Genomic DNA, 13,607 nt, shown 5'->3' on the forward strand with positions numbered 1-13,607 from the left:
GTAGTTACTGGACACAAGAAAAGTGATATGAGTTCAGTAAAGTGTGTTATAGATGTGTTCGCTCTCTCTCTCTCTATATTGACAGTATGGAGATCTGTGACCCACGAAAGAACATCACCATGTGTCCACTCTGCGACCGCGTGTGCAGTTACTGGAATCTGAGCATGGCGTGTGGAACAGCTCGAGCTAGTCATCTCTTTGATAACCCTGCCACTGTCTTCTTCTCCATCTTCATGGCTCTTTGGGGTGAGAAGATCAGTGTGTTCATTTCTGCTCAGGAACAACACCTCAGTTTACTGCTGTCACTAGATCTCATCTGTCTCTATCACTAGATCTTTTAAACTAAACATCTCTTCATCTTTATCATCTGTTTCGTGTGTGTGTGCGTGTCTGTCTGTAGGCAGTTTAAACACATTTCTGTAAAGTTGATCCGGTCTGTTCAGTGTCGTCTGCTGAGGGATTTGTACAGGAAGTCATTGACTCCATCTGTTTGAGGGCAGAAGTTCACACACAAGATTTACTCTGTTTCCTGTGTTTGCAAAGAGAGATGTGGCAGCTTTTGCTCTTTTACAAATATAAATATACCAGTTAATACCGCTTTTGATATTGAAATACCTACAAACATTATATGTATTTAAAGTACAATAAAGGAGTCCAATAACAGGATATCTTTGTTATATGGATGAGTAATTTAATGTTCAATGTTGTTTTTACACAAACAGAAAAATAATCATATTGAGGGAGTCTTCAGAATGCAGCCTGAAACCTCTCATTCTGTTTTTTATCACTTTAATCTGAATTCTAGTTGTTCTCTTTACTCCTGGAGGAATGGGTATGAGACACACTGAATCATTCCACTCATTGTTAGCTAAGTTATAAACATATAAGATACTTAAGATCAAAATGTTGTTTTTTAATATATATATATATAAACAATTTTTATTGATTCCATACAACAACTTAAACATAACAGAAAATGTGGAATCAAATTATATAAAATTATAACCCTTCCCCCCAAACAATCCCCCCCTTAACACACCACCAAAAAACATGGGTTATGTACCCATCTTCTGATTGGCATCGCCAGCTGGTGGGTGTGTCTTTAAGACCAAGCCTATACAATCTAGAGGGGGTCCAATAGAATCTATGTAAAATCTTAAATTGCATAAGGTGCCCCTTTGCATCTCTAGATGTAGACTTGACGTTTTTTAGAATCCTAGCCTACACTCCCTCCTCCAATACCAAGTTTAAATCTTACTCCCATAATCTCTTGAGAGCAGCCCAAGCTCCGTCCCCCAGACTCTGAATTAGCAGGGAGTAATACACTGAAGCCTCATGACCTTTTCCAAAAGCAGTAATCACCACTCCCAGAGTATCTGCCGCTTTAGGGGGGTATATGCTACTCCCAAAAATAGAACAGAGCAGGTGACGCAGCTGTAAATACCTAAAGAACTGAGATCTGGGAATCCCAAAATGTTGAACCATATTTTCAAAGGATCTCAACACTCCACTCTCATATAGGTCACCGAGCATATTAACCTCCCTCACAATCCACTCTGTCCAGCAGAAAGGGGACTTATTATTGAGATCAAAAGGTTTTTAAGATAATGAGAAAATGGATTTCAGTCAAGTGTGTCCAAACTGGTACTGTATTTGTTGCTTGTATTCTGATCAGACTATATTTTTCTGTATGTTGTTTTGCTTTGAGGTGAACGTAGTCAGTATAGAGTCCATTCCAATATGACAGAGCTGATGCTCATTAAGAGCTGATGCTCATTAAGGGGCTCAAAACTGCTACCCAAGAATACCGTAATGTTCAATCAATGTGTACATCTTCTACACTCACTGAGCAATTTATTAGTGTCCTAATAAAGTGGCAGATGTGGTCTTCTGCTGCTGTAGCCCATCTGCCTCAAGGTTCGAAATGTTGTGCATTCTGAGATGCTATTCTGCTCACTACAATTGTACAGAGGTTATCTGAGTTACCGTAGCCTTTCTGTCAGCTCAAACCAGTCTGGCCATTCTCCGTTGACCTCTCTCATCAACAAGGCATTTCCATCCGCAGAACTGCCACTCACTGGATGTTTTTTTATTTTTGGCAAAATTCTGAGTAAACTCTAGAGACTGTTGTGTGTGAAAAACCCAGGAGATCAGCAGTTGCAGAAATACTTAAACCAGCCTGTCTGGCACCAAAAATCATGCCACTGTCCAAATCACTGAGATCACATTTTTTCCCCATTATGATGGTTGCTGTGGATATTAACTGAAGCTCCTGACCCGTATGTGCATTATTTTATACATTACACTGCTGCCACATGATTAGATAATCGCATGAATGGCTGATTAGATATCGCATGAATAATTAGGTGCTCAGGTGTTCCTAATAAAGTGCTCAGTGAGTGTATATTCTCAAAATATTTCTGCCCTACTTGTGTGTTAAATTTTTTTTATTATTATTATTCAAACACATCCTGTGAAACACAGCTGTTGATACTTGCTAGAGCTCTTTATTAGTCACTAGAGCAGGCCTATTCATCTGGCAGCCTGCGGGCCAAATCCAGCCCGTTTTTCAGTGGTCCGCATGAGGTTGTTATTTGTCTTAGGGGCGGCTCACACCGAATGCGTTTTTTGCATTCATCCATGATGTTTTGCAATTGTTTGCCTATGTAAACCTGTGCTAGATGGACGTCATGTACCGTTGCCCCATGTATCCTGTTTTTACAGCATCTTGTGCAGGAGTGGCACAAAAGGCTTCATTTGTCACATTGTGGAGCAGAGAGAGTAATCAAACACACTCACCTAAACTGTCATTTTTCTCTCATGTAGCATTTAAGTGAATCTGTTCTTTCAAAGAGCTCATGTAAATGGACTGGTTCAAATTAAGTAGCCTTAAAGGGGCATTCAGTGGTTCTCTAGGTAGCCTTAGCATTGGTCTTCTTCGTGTACTTTAAGAAACAATACGACAGTGGTGTTAGACGCTGTGCTGCCATCTATTGATGTGAATCAACATGATTGTCTCTGCTGCCCCCTACAGCTCAGGAATATAATTTGCATCTGGAAAATGTCAGAGTTTCAGGTAATTTCTAAAGTTATTTATTACTACTATAATATAATTGCTTTGCCTCAAAACAAATGGCATTTCAAGCGAGCAGACTTTTACAGTTAAGGACAGATTATTATTACAATAACCTTTAGAGACTGTCTTTTATTAGAGAATTGCTTAGCGTAAAATAAACCTCAATTATCTAGCGATACAGAATGTTATGATAAAGGAAAGATTAGAATAGTTTTTGATTATCAAATTTAGCATGTCCATGAACACTGTATTTGGCAAACTTGTTTTGTTTCCAAGCAAACAAAGTCATGGTTTACACAAAATCCACAACAATCCCTTTGCCAAGTTACTTTGCATTACACAAATTAAGACATACGCCGTTTCATAGAGGTGGAGGTAGATAGGACCCCCTTACTATAGCTGTGAAACAAAGAAAAGAAAATTACACATTGCTTTCCGGTTGCGTTTGTAAACACAGCTGAAAACTTTCCATTACTAACATATGCTGACTACACAAGTAATTTAAAAAAATTTCGAGGGAAACTTGTATGAGTTTTCTGTAAATTCCACTAATACTATTTTAGAGAGTGGCCTAAACAATTAATAATTCCTTACTTGTCCAACAAAAAAGAAGCAACATCAGCATCACTACTCAGGGGTTTCTTCGTCATCAAATCTTTCATCAAAGCTTGTGTATGCCGTACTGATGTTTACTCTAGTTTTTTGCCTTTGCCAGTCTTTCTGTCTTCTTGTTTCAGACCTTTTTCACTTCTTCAGAGGTACACCTACTGAATCTCCTGTTGTCTCCACTGCTAAAGCATGATAATAAGTATGTTCCATTCATGGGCGCCTGCAGGATTTCATCGGAGGGTATGCACAGAAATCGGACTAATATACGCTTATATCTAGGGGGGCTCCAGGGGCATACACATTTTAAAAAAAAATGTTTTGCAATAACACCAAAACATTCAGTTCTGGTGACTTTAAGAAAAACATTTTTTTCTCTCGAGTATGTGTAGCATTCATGTAACTATTGGCTAGCAGCGGTTCCCAACCCTGTTTCTGGAGGCCCCCCCAACACTACACATTTTGGACATCTCCCTAAACACACCTGATTCAACTCATCATCTCACTAGTGGAGACTCCAAGACCTGAATTGGGTGTGTCAGAAAAGGGAGATATACAAAATGTGCAGTGTTGGGGGGCCTCCAGGAACAGAGTTGGGAACCATTGAGAACAGTAACCGTTCACAACAAACGCGTTCTCTCACACAAAAAAGCAAGACACCACAACGAATAGAGCAGAACGCAGGTGTCTCGAAACATGTACATCTGAAGTTCTTTTTAACTTTTTAACATGGCATCTAAAAATGCTGCACTTCTGTGAGAGATGCTAAAAACACAATGAAATGTGACACAGTTGTCAAAAGACACACATCTACAAATGTTTATATGGTAAACGATTGAAAAAGCGTGCGCGGACACAAAAAACACATTTGGCTTGAACAGACTGAACACTGAACTAGCTGAAGTTTCTCGAAGTTACCTCTCAAAAAGGCAGTCTTTTGTTTCAGTTGATTGTAGGTATATATTAACTTTATCCAGTGCTGTTTGTTTTCTCTGTCTTTAAATATCATGATACTGTTTTAATGAGTGAGAAACCGCTCCAAATTATTCCATTAGAGAGCAGTCCGAATGAACTAACTGGATGAATCACGAATCGATTCAGACCGTTTTGCAAGCCTGTTTAGCCAATTCACTGAAAAGAAAAGACTCAATAGAATGCCCAATTTGCGAATGAATCAGCGATAGTTCTGTTAAATAGACAACATCAGTATGGGACACAAGTCATTTTTGCTGAAATATTCTGAGAATTTTTCTTCAGGTCAGTACGCACAGTGTACCTTGATGAAAGTAATGATGAAAATATATAGAGGTATTTTTATTACATAAATGATAACAAAAACAAGAAAAAGAAGATTATGACAAATGTAAGGATTTAATTTAAACTTTTTTACTCTGTACGAAAATGTGAGAAAAAAAATACTGAAAGACATTAACAGTGCACTAAAAATGTTTTCAAAAAGAATAATCAAGAAATATGTATTAAATAATCCTGGCATAGTTTTGGGGATTTCCTCGCATGAGCTGCGTGAACTGAGCTGATCACCAATCACCTGTCTAAAACACGGAAAATTAACAGTCCCTAAAATGATTAACAACACCATAACTTCTAAAAAGATAATACTAATACTAGCTAATACTTAAGTCTGTTCGTAGAAACGTACCAATAAATGTTTATTTTCGAATATTTAAATAATTGGTTAAAGTGTTTTATATTTGACTGACAGATTTTTTTAATAGCAGTTTTATAGCGTTATAAGGTATTATAGCTCAAGTTTGATTTTATGTCTTTAATGTTGTCACCCTATTTGTTTAACCCTTACCAAAATGAATCATGATTTTACTATAGTCAAAGCCTGTTGTATAGTAACCATGACTATAGTAACCATGGTTAACTTTGTTGTTGCTATGGTTTTACAAATACCACTAACCAATCTATGGTAAAACCATGGTTAATTTTCATAAGGGAATGTCACCCTAATTGAATATATAACTATCAGGTGATATTATGGAATAAATAACAACATCCAACTGTTACATATCTAATTCTTAAATAGACCTTTTTCACACTCGGGTTTTGGAACGCAGAAGTAAATGTTTGCAGGGTAAACTTTGACAGCGGTAAATGGGAGTGAATGGGAGATCACAGCAAATATTATTTTCACCTACCCATTTGCTCCAAGAGCAAAAGAAAAAATCCACTATTACATTTGAATGACTTTCCAGAAGAGGAAAAAAAAGAGAGAGTGGTGGATTAAGACAGTCAGATGGGAGAAGATGCCAAATTTGAGGTCACTCTCTCAGCAGCTGTAATAGAAACCCCCTCGGATCTGTGGTAATTCAGTTTTTAAAACGAATTCCGGGTCACATAACAAGAAGCATAAGGTTCTAAAAATGTACACTCAATATTTATAAAATGTGTATTATAAAAAGTTTTGCGAGATTTACGCTGACAAATAAGGCGGAAACGCGTCATCACAGTCTGTGGAAAAAAGTCTATTGTGCAGATGTAGTTAGCTACTTTGTTAGTAGTACTTTGTTATACTGTAAAACAAATTTGGTCGACTTAACTTAGTCAAGTTATCTTTTAGCTTTGACTCAGTCAAGTTACATTAATAAACAATATACATTTCTTTTAAGTTTTGAGACAACTAAATCCATTGACAAAACTATTTAAGTTATCCAATGTTATCGAGGATGCCACAGTTTTGATGTTTTATGTTCTGATTAATGAACTCCAAATGATCAATTTAAATAAGTTCACTTTGCTGTTCGTTTCTATGAATAGTTAGGTACCCATTACGACATGTGTTTACAGCTGTTGTTTTTTGTGCTCACCATTTAGGAGTGTATAGTATCACCAGAAGTTGGATAGCTACAGCAAAGCAAAATGTGTGTTTCAAAGTTAATCATTTTATATAGAGCATTGTTTGTTAATTTTTTTTAGATTTAGTCAACTATTACAACATTATTATCCTAGTTTTTTAGTCTTCTGCAGTTAGTGTTCAGTGAACCTGACTTTTATATCAAGTTGTGATGCTCATCAAAAATCCATTGGCGAGGCCGCATAAATAAAGAGGGGGGGATAAATCCAAGCTCATTCAAAGTGTATTTACAATAAACAGAACAATGATATACAACAAACTCTTCACCAGATATATATACAGTATACACGCAGTCCCATTGTCATTCATAAATTTCAATAGATCATAGTTCAGTTCTAAGGCTTCTGAATTCAAGGAAACCTTTAGTACCAGTGGGAGTTCAAACAGCAGACAAAAAGATATATCAGTCAACAGTGTTGGGTAAGTTACCCCAGAAAAGTAATTAATTATATCATCTACAGTGTAATTAGATTACTGTACCAATTACTCTGTCTGAAAAGTAATTGCATTACTTGTTACTTTCTTAAACCCTTATAAACCTCGACCAGATGAAAAATACAAGGATAGACATGAAATTGTTCTTTTAATTCTTTCAAATAAATAATATAAAATCAAATAAATTATTCATGAACTGGCCAAAGAATTTAAGAGGGCTGCATTCAATTAGAAAACATCCATTTTAATATTTTAAATTCACTATTGTTTTATATAGAATTGTTCTATAGTCTATAAAGTATTTAACACAATTACAGTAACTGTAATTAAATTACTGAAAAATTAAGAGTAATCCCTTTACTTTTTTTTATGAAAAAGTAATTTAATTACAGTAATTAAATACTTAGTAATGCATTATACCCCACACTTTCAGTCAGTCTCTGACCCAGAGTAATTGTTATTTTGGTGGAAAGTAAACCTGATGGGTTGAGGTTTTCATTGACGATCCAAGTATAAATTCTTAATCCATTTTAAAGTAATAATTCATATAGTGAGGTGATGTACCATGCAGTGATGAAAATCCAGAGATGTCCTCAGAGAAAAGCCAGTACACATGCAGAAAAACCCCTGTAAATCCAAACAAGCAGACAACAAACACCAATGAAGTATGCTGACAGGCAATCATAGCTTTTAAGCAGCTAATTACACAGCACACAATAACATAAAAAAGAACAGCTTTAAAGTAACTTACATTGAGTTTTTTTAACAAAGTTGTTCCTTAAAATAGGGTTATAGCTGTGGTTAACAAATGTAAGCAAACTCTCATTGCACCTGCAAACACACACACACTCTATCCTTCTCTTCCTTATAAAGGAAATTTTCTCAGAGAGTAAATCTCTAAGGCCCCCTAGAGGCCGAGATGACAATTACACAAAAATTAAATAAATAAATAAATAGAAAAGGAACAGTTCAGAAGGACTGTTACAAAGTAAATTATGTAGTCTTCGCATTGCAGAATGGTCTCTGACTGGATATGGTAAAGGCTGGGACAATAGTTTGATTGGGACTCACATAGTTTTCAACATTTCACACGCAAACCTCAGTAATGGTGACACTCAACAAACATCAAGTAAAGATAAGCTTTTAACATCACGCAACTAATAACTAACAGTAATAAAAAACAACAGTACAAATAAAGTTAGCAAATGGCAAAAAAAAATAAGTACTAACCTCATTATTTATTCATGCTGCAATGCATTCTGGGAGCTGTTAAATCTTTATTTGTTCATACAGCTTTGTTAAGCAAACTGAGATGGCAAATACGCTTGTTAATTCAACTTAATACCAAATACCATCCCCTTTGTAAAACCACAGTCCCCTTTAGATCAATTGTGTCATGTATTACAAATAACTAATCATGCAAATAAAATATTTAATTCTCTACGTTCGATAAATAACAGATTTAAAGGTGCAGTTTGTAAGATTCAGAAACCCTTGATATTAATGACACCTGTGGCCGTTAAGTAAACTGCAGCCAGCTACCTGTTGCTCGTGCTCATGCACACACTCCATAGGGACGCGAGCGAGCATCGACCAAAACAATGACGTAACGTACAAGGAGGCTGAACGTGATTCACCGACATCACGCTGACAGATGAGGTAGCATAATTTAAATTACACAGTTATGATTGTTTTACTACAAACTTTGAGACTGCATATTATATTTGACTCTCCAGTGCTGGAACAGGGCTAAAACAAAGTGTGGATATACAGTAGGTCTGGCTATGCGAGACTGTAGATTGAAGTAATCACTTTTCTTTGCATGATATATTGACTGCATTTATATGATAGCCTATGTCGGCGTTAGCTAGCTAGCCAGCTTTATCAATAGCTCTTAGCTAAATTTGGTGGATGATGTCAGTAGCTGTTTATAAAATAGACTGTACATTATAAATATGTTGACACAATTCAGTATTGATGTGATTCCATCACAACTGCCATTTTGATATATCAATGCGCTATTGTTTTATAATAATAGAATGTATATATTTTCTGTATAGCCAAGTTATGTTACACTAATGAATGGGTCTTTTTGCATTATCTTGAACATTGTCTAGCATTCATTTCATGTGTTATTGTAGTTTACCTTGCTGAATAATTACAGATTAACATTGACTTTAACCTGACTTTTAGTATAAAAAGAAGATCGTTGAAATTATTTGAAAGTTACGAAGCAAGGTAGCTTGCAATTCGTCAGCGTTAGCGGGCAAGATCAAGTTAGCTAAAATTACACAGATCAATCCTTATGGCACTATATTTCACATGCTTTGCAGTTATGTAAGCTTACCTGTCCAATAAGAACGCCAATTCAGGGGCGGTTTTGATCCCCAAAACTGAACGAAGTTCCCTCCAGGAATCAAATGCCCTGCCGATGTTCACTCTAGTTTTCGCTTGACCACGATCACGTTCCTGCTTAGCCAGATGGGATTCAGGAGATACATTTATTTATTTTTTTTGGCTTACTCAGAGTTTGTGTAGGAGTCGGTGTTGTGCTGGGAACCGGCTGTTTGCTGGATTCCATCTCTAAGATAACGTCACCTAGTGTTGCATACTGTCTGTTGACACTGTTAAATAGCGGAAGCACTGAGGCAAGGCTCTAGGGAGCATGCATAAACGTCACATCCTTTGGATTTTCCCGGCAAAAGCGACCCGCTCCCTTCCCATGAAAATCAGTCTACAGGCTTTAATAGGCAACCTAGGAAATCTGGGAAGGGTCATTTTTTAAGTTGCTTTACAAGACGTTCACACATTGACAAATTGAAACACACTGAAAAATGTTACATATTGCACCTTTAAATATTGGTGACCAGAATTTGATTTCGATGGCACAGAGAACAGTTAGAGGAAATCCTTTGTCTTTCTTTAAAAAGAAGGTAAGATGACAAATGTACAGTTACAACATGAACATGTTTTTAATTCAAACAATTTTCAGGGTTTCGCCCATAAAACGCTTTTGTGTGTAGAACAACTTTTTGCGCCACTATTTAAGCATCCTTCATAAAAACAGCCCAAACTTCCCTTATAGTTAGGTTATTGGAGTAGAAACAAATGTGTGTGTGTCTGATTCTTTCATGGTCATAACATGGATTTTATTCACAAAATTAATCATAAAATACAATAACAGAGGGTAACAAGTGTATATTATGGCCATGCGTGAGGGTCAATGACGTGACGCTCATTTTTTTTTTTCTAGATCTATTAAACTAAAAATACATAAAAATGCATTTCACAATAAACATTTACTTGAATACACCTCTTGAGCATATTTTCTATTGTTGAGTTCGAAGTCATATTGATATTTTTTTCTGGGGCTCAAAGTAAAATATGTCATGTGGTGTTCAGAAACAGAAAAAAAGGCTCATTAAAAGCTGAAATTCTTGAAATAATAAATGTTAGCATGACTACTGCAGAATTATCTTTTAATGTTATTTCTTTAAAAAAAAATAAGCAGTGAAACAATTGTTTTAAAATATGACTCATTTTTAAAAACGCTTTTGTCCACAAAATCAAAGTCATGTGATGTAACCAACGTGTATTTGTTGTTTATGTTGACCATAAAACAGAGTGGACACCTTGAGATCCTCAAGACAACTTGAAGTTTTTAAAAAACATCTTTTTTTATGAAAAGGCACATTTTGTTCTGGTCATGTGGTGTAACCCTGAGAAAATGTAGTGATATTTTTGACCAAAACAAATTCATCATAGGAATAAACAATATTTTTTTACCTAGAAAAATGCTTCAGATTTAAAAATATATATATTTTTTTTGTTAAAGATTAAGTTGTTTATCCTCTCGTGTATTCAAGGTGCAAAGAAAGGATTACATTACCTTTTACTCTATGGTTAGACCACATGACATTTTTAAAATTGTCCTTTTTTTTTTAAATACTGTAAAGGTTTTTTTCAAACATTTATGTGACCAAACTGAACATAAAGATTAAATTTCTAAGAACTTGACAAAAGTGTTTTAATTTAAATTAGATTTTTTTAAAATAAAGATTTCTTATTTTTTACTCCTCAGACAACCTTATTTGTCAATGAACATAAGCATTATGACCCCCCCCCCCCCCCCCCACACACACACACACACACACACACACACACAAAAGTTTGACATCAACATCCCCTTTGAAATTGTTTTACAAATCGACCACTGAGTAAAACCCAGATGACAAAAAGAGAGATCAAACTATAATGGTAAAATCGGGTTACTATGTGTCTGTCATATTCTACAGCTTCTTACATAGACTCATTTAGCTGCTTTCATAATTTCCATGTGATTATGAATCATTTCTTTAATTAAAATTTTAATATTTGATCATATTCTGCTACATTTAGCACCTTTTCTCCTAATAGTTTCTCAGGTGTGAGCAGAACTGTAATGAGTGTTCATTTCCTGTTAAACATGAACTCATCTCATCATCAGTGTCATTAATAATATAGCACCAGCACTGGACTTTATGTCATCTAATCTGCGTGTTTGCCGTGTGTTTCAGCGGCGTTCTTCATGGAGCACTGGAAGCGTCGGCAGATGCGTCTCAACTATGAGTGGGATCTCACAGGGTTCGAGGATGAGGAGGTCTGATTACATGACACGCATATAACACATAATCATGAACACATGTTGTTTGTATTAGAGTTTTTTAATTGATGCTTTAATATAATAATGTCATGCTTTTCTTCCCCTGGTGTTTATAGGAAGCACTGAAGGTTTGAACTCTTTTAAACAGCTTTAACCTCTCACTATATTCTCAGCTTTCACAGCTATCTGTTACAAAAGATTTCTCTGCCCACACTTTAAAAAACTTCTTCATTTCCTTTCAAATCTGTCTCAGGATTCAGAGCATTTTGGGTACATTGGTTTAGGATAATGCTGAAATACCTGCCAATGACAGCAAAACTTTTCAAATTGAGTCAAATTTCTTAGTGAAACATTCACATAAATAAAACAACACAATGTCCTTCAATGAATGCAGACACTTTAAAAGATTTCCTGCATTGAGTTAAAGCTCTTAATATGAATAGAACAAAATGTAGATATTACATCTAATTTTTTTAATAGATTAAAACTAGAATTTCTTTCTTCCTTGCCTCCTTCCTTTCGCTCGGTTGATTTGTGTCGGTTTTGACATGTGATGATCATGTGTTTATATCAGGATCACCCACGAGCTGAATATGAATTCAGAGTCATGCAGAAATCCCTGAAGAAAGAGCACAAATCACAGAAGGTGAGGCTACATATGTTGTTTTATTCTGTCATTACAGTAAAACAGGAATATGTATTTTTTCAGTGAAATGGTAATGCTATTAAGTATTTCTTCTTATTTCTTATAAAAATGAAGCATTAGATACAGTGTACTTACTGTGTATATACAGTACATGTTGTTAAATTGTACTTACATTTAAAGTAAAGCAGCAAATATGATTCTCACAAGGGTTTCACATGAATAACACATATGCACACAATAAGCACACGTATGAAATATTTTACTACTTGTTTGAAAACAGCTAATATAAAAGTGGAGCTATATTTTCTCTCCACAAACACAAATAAAAGCATAGGAGAATTGCCCATATTTGAATATATATATATATATATATATATATATATATATATATATATATATATATATATATATATATATATATATATATTTATTCTGTTTTTTTGGTGTCTAATATATGTGTTTTCCACGTGTATTAGCAAATTGAAAAGGTAAAAGCGATTACAAAATATGTGTATACGGCCTTCAAATGGCCAAATATGCCTTTATATGCCAGTAGATGGTGCCAAATGACTGTCTTATATGTTTTGAACTAATAATTGCTTTAAACCAAAAGCACAGTTGACTAGAAAAAATCGAATTATCCTTTATTAAAATGTGCGTGTCTACAATTCAACTGAGACTTCAACTCTGTAGAGTGTTTAAGCATAATAAATGTTTCACCATAAATTATAATGCATATCTATCATATTGTGAACTGCTAAGCACAACTATTTATCGAGCCATACAAAAAAGAAAACAATACCAGCCTAAATTCAAAACAATTATTTTCTACGAAGGTACCCACACACCGCCAACGCTCAGTCAAAATTCTGAAGTGCCACGGAGCGCAACTCGCATAGTTTTCCATTCAATTTGACCTAAAGCATTATCAAAGGACAAAGATTATTTACTTTAGCCATCAGTGAATGATAAATTGTATATGTATATATCTTTCATATAGCCTACACAATGCATTTTCAGTTACAAGTATGTCATTTTGCGGTTTGACAGCTTCAATGAAACTTATTCAGTGCTACATACAGAGAAATTGCATAATAAACGTCGTCATTTCTAATCGTTCAGTTTGCGCTGTTACACCAGTTTCATACACTAACTTGCAAACTCATCAACATTACTTTGTTTATTCTTGTATAAATAAAAAATTTTATTCATAATTTATTCAGCCCCTTTTTTTTGTTTGTTTAACGAGATTTCCAAACTGAACGAACGACTTGCCGTCTCTTGTTCAGCCAGTCAGCAGATCCTCGTTCATGAATGAGGT

The 13,607-nt window shown here is 35.2% G+C and overlaps 1 protein-coding gene across 3 annotated transcripts in view; it reads left to right on the forward strand.

Moving 5' to 3' along the window:
• Window positions 1-13,607, forward strand: part of LOC127435764 (anoctamin-1) — a 105,871-nt gene that overhangs the window by 53,890 nt on the left and 38,374 nt on the right. For 2 of the 3 annotated variants that reach the window (XM_051689439.1, XM_051689441.1), the window contains exons 12-15: window positions 86-246; window positions 11,555-11,637; window positions 11,757-11,768; window positions 12,215-12,286. In XM_051689439.1, coding sequence (XP_051545399.1) covers window positions 86-246; window positions 11,555-11,637; window positions 11,757-11,768; window positions 12,215-12,286 — 328 coding nt within the window. The remainder of the gene's footprint in view (window positions 1-85; window positions 247-11,554; window positions 11,638-11,756; window positions 11,769-12,214; window positions 12,287-13,607) is intronic. The other variant, XM_051689440.1, reaches the window with a different exon arrangement.

This window comes from Myxocyprinus asiaticus, chromosome 46 (genome assembly GCF_019703515.2).
Source record: "Myxocyprinus asiaticus isolate MX2 ecotype Aquarium Trade chromosome 46, UBuf_Myxa_2, whole genome shotgun sequence".
NCBI classification, from domain to species: Eukaryota; Metazoa; Chordata; class Actinopteri; order Cypriniformes; family Catostomidae; genus Myxocyprinus; species Myxocyprinus asiaticus.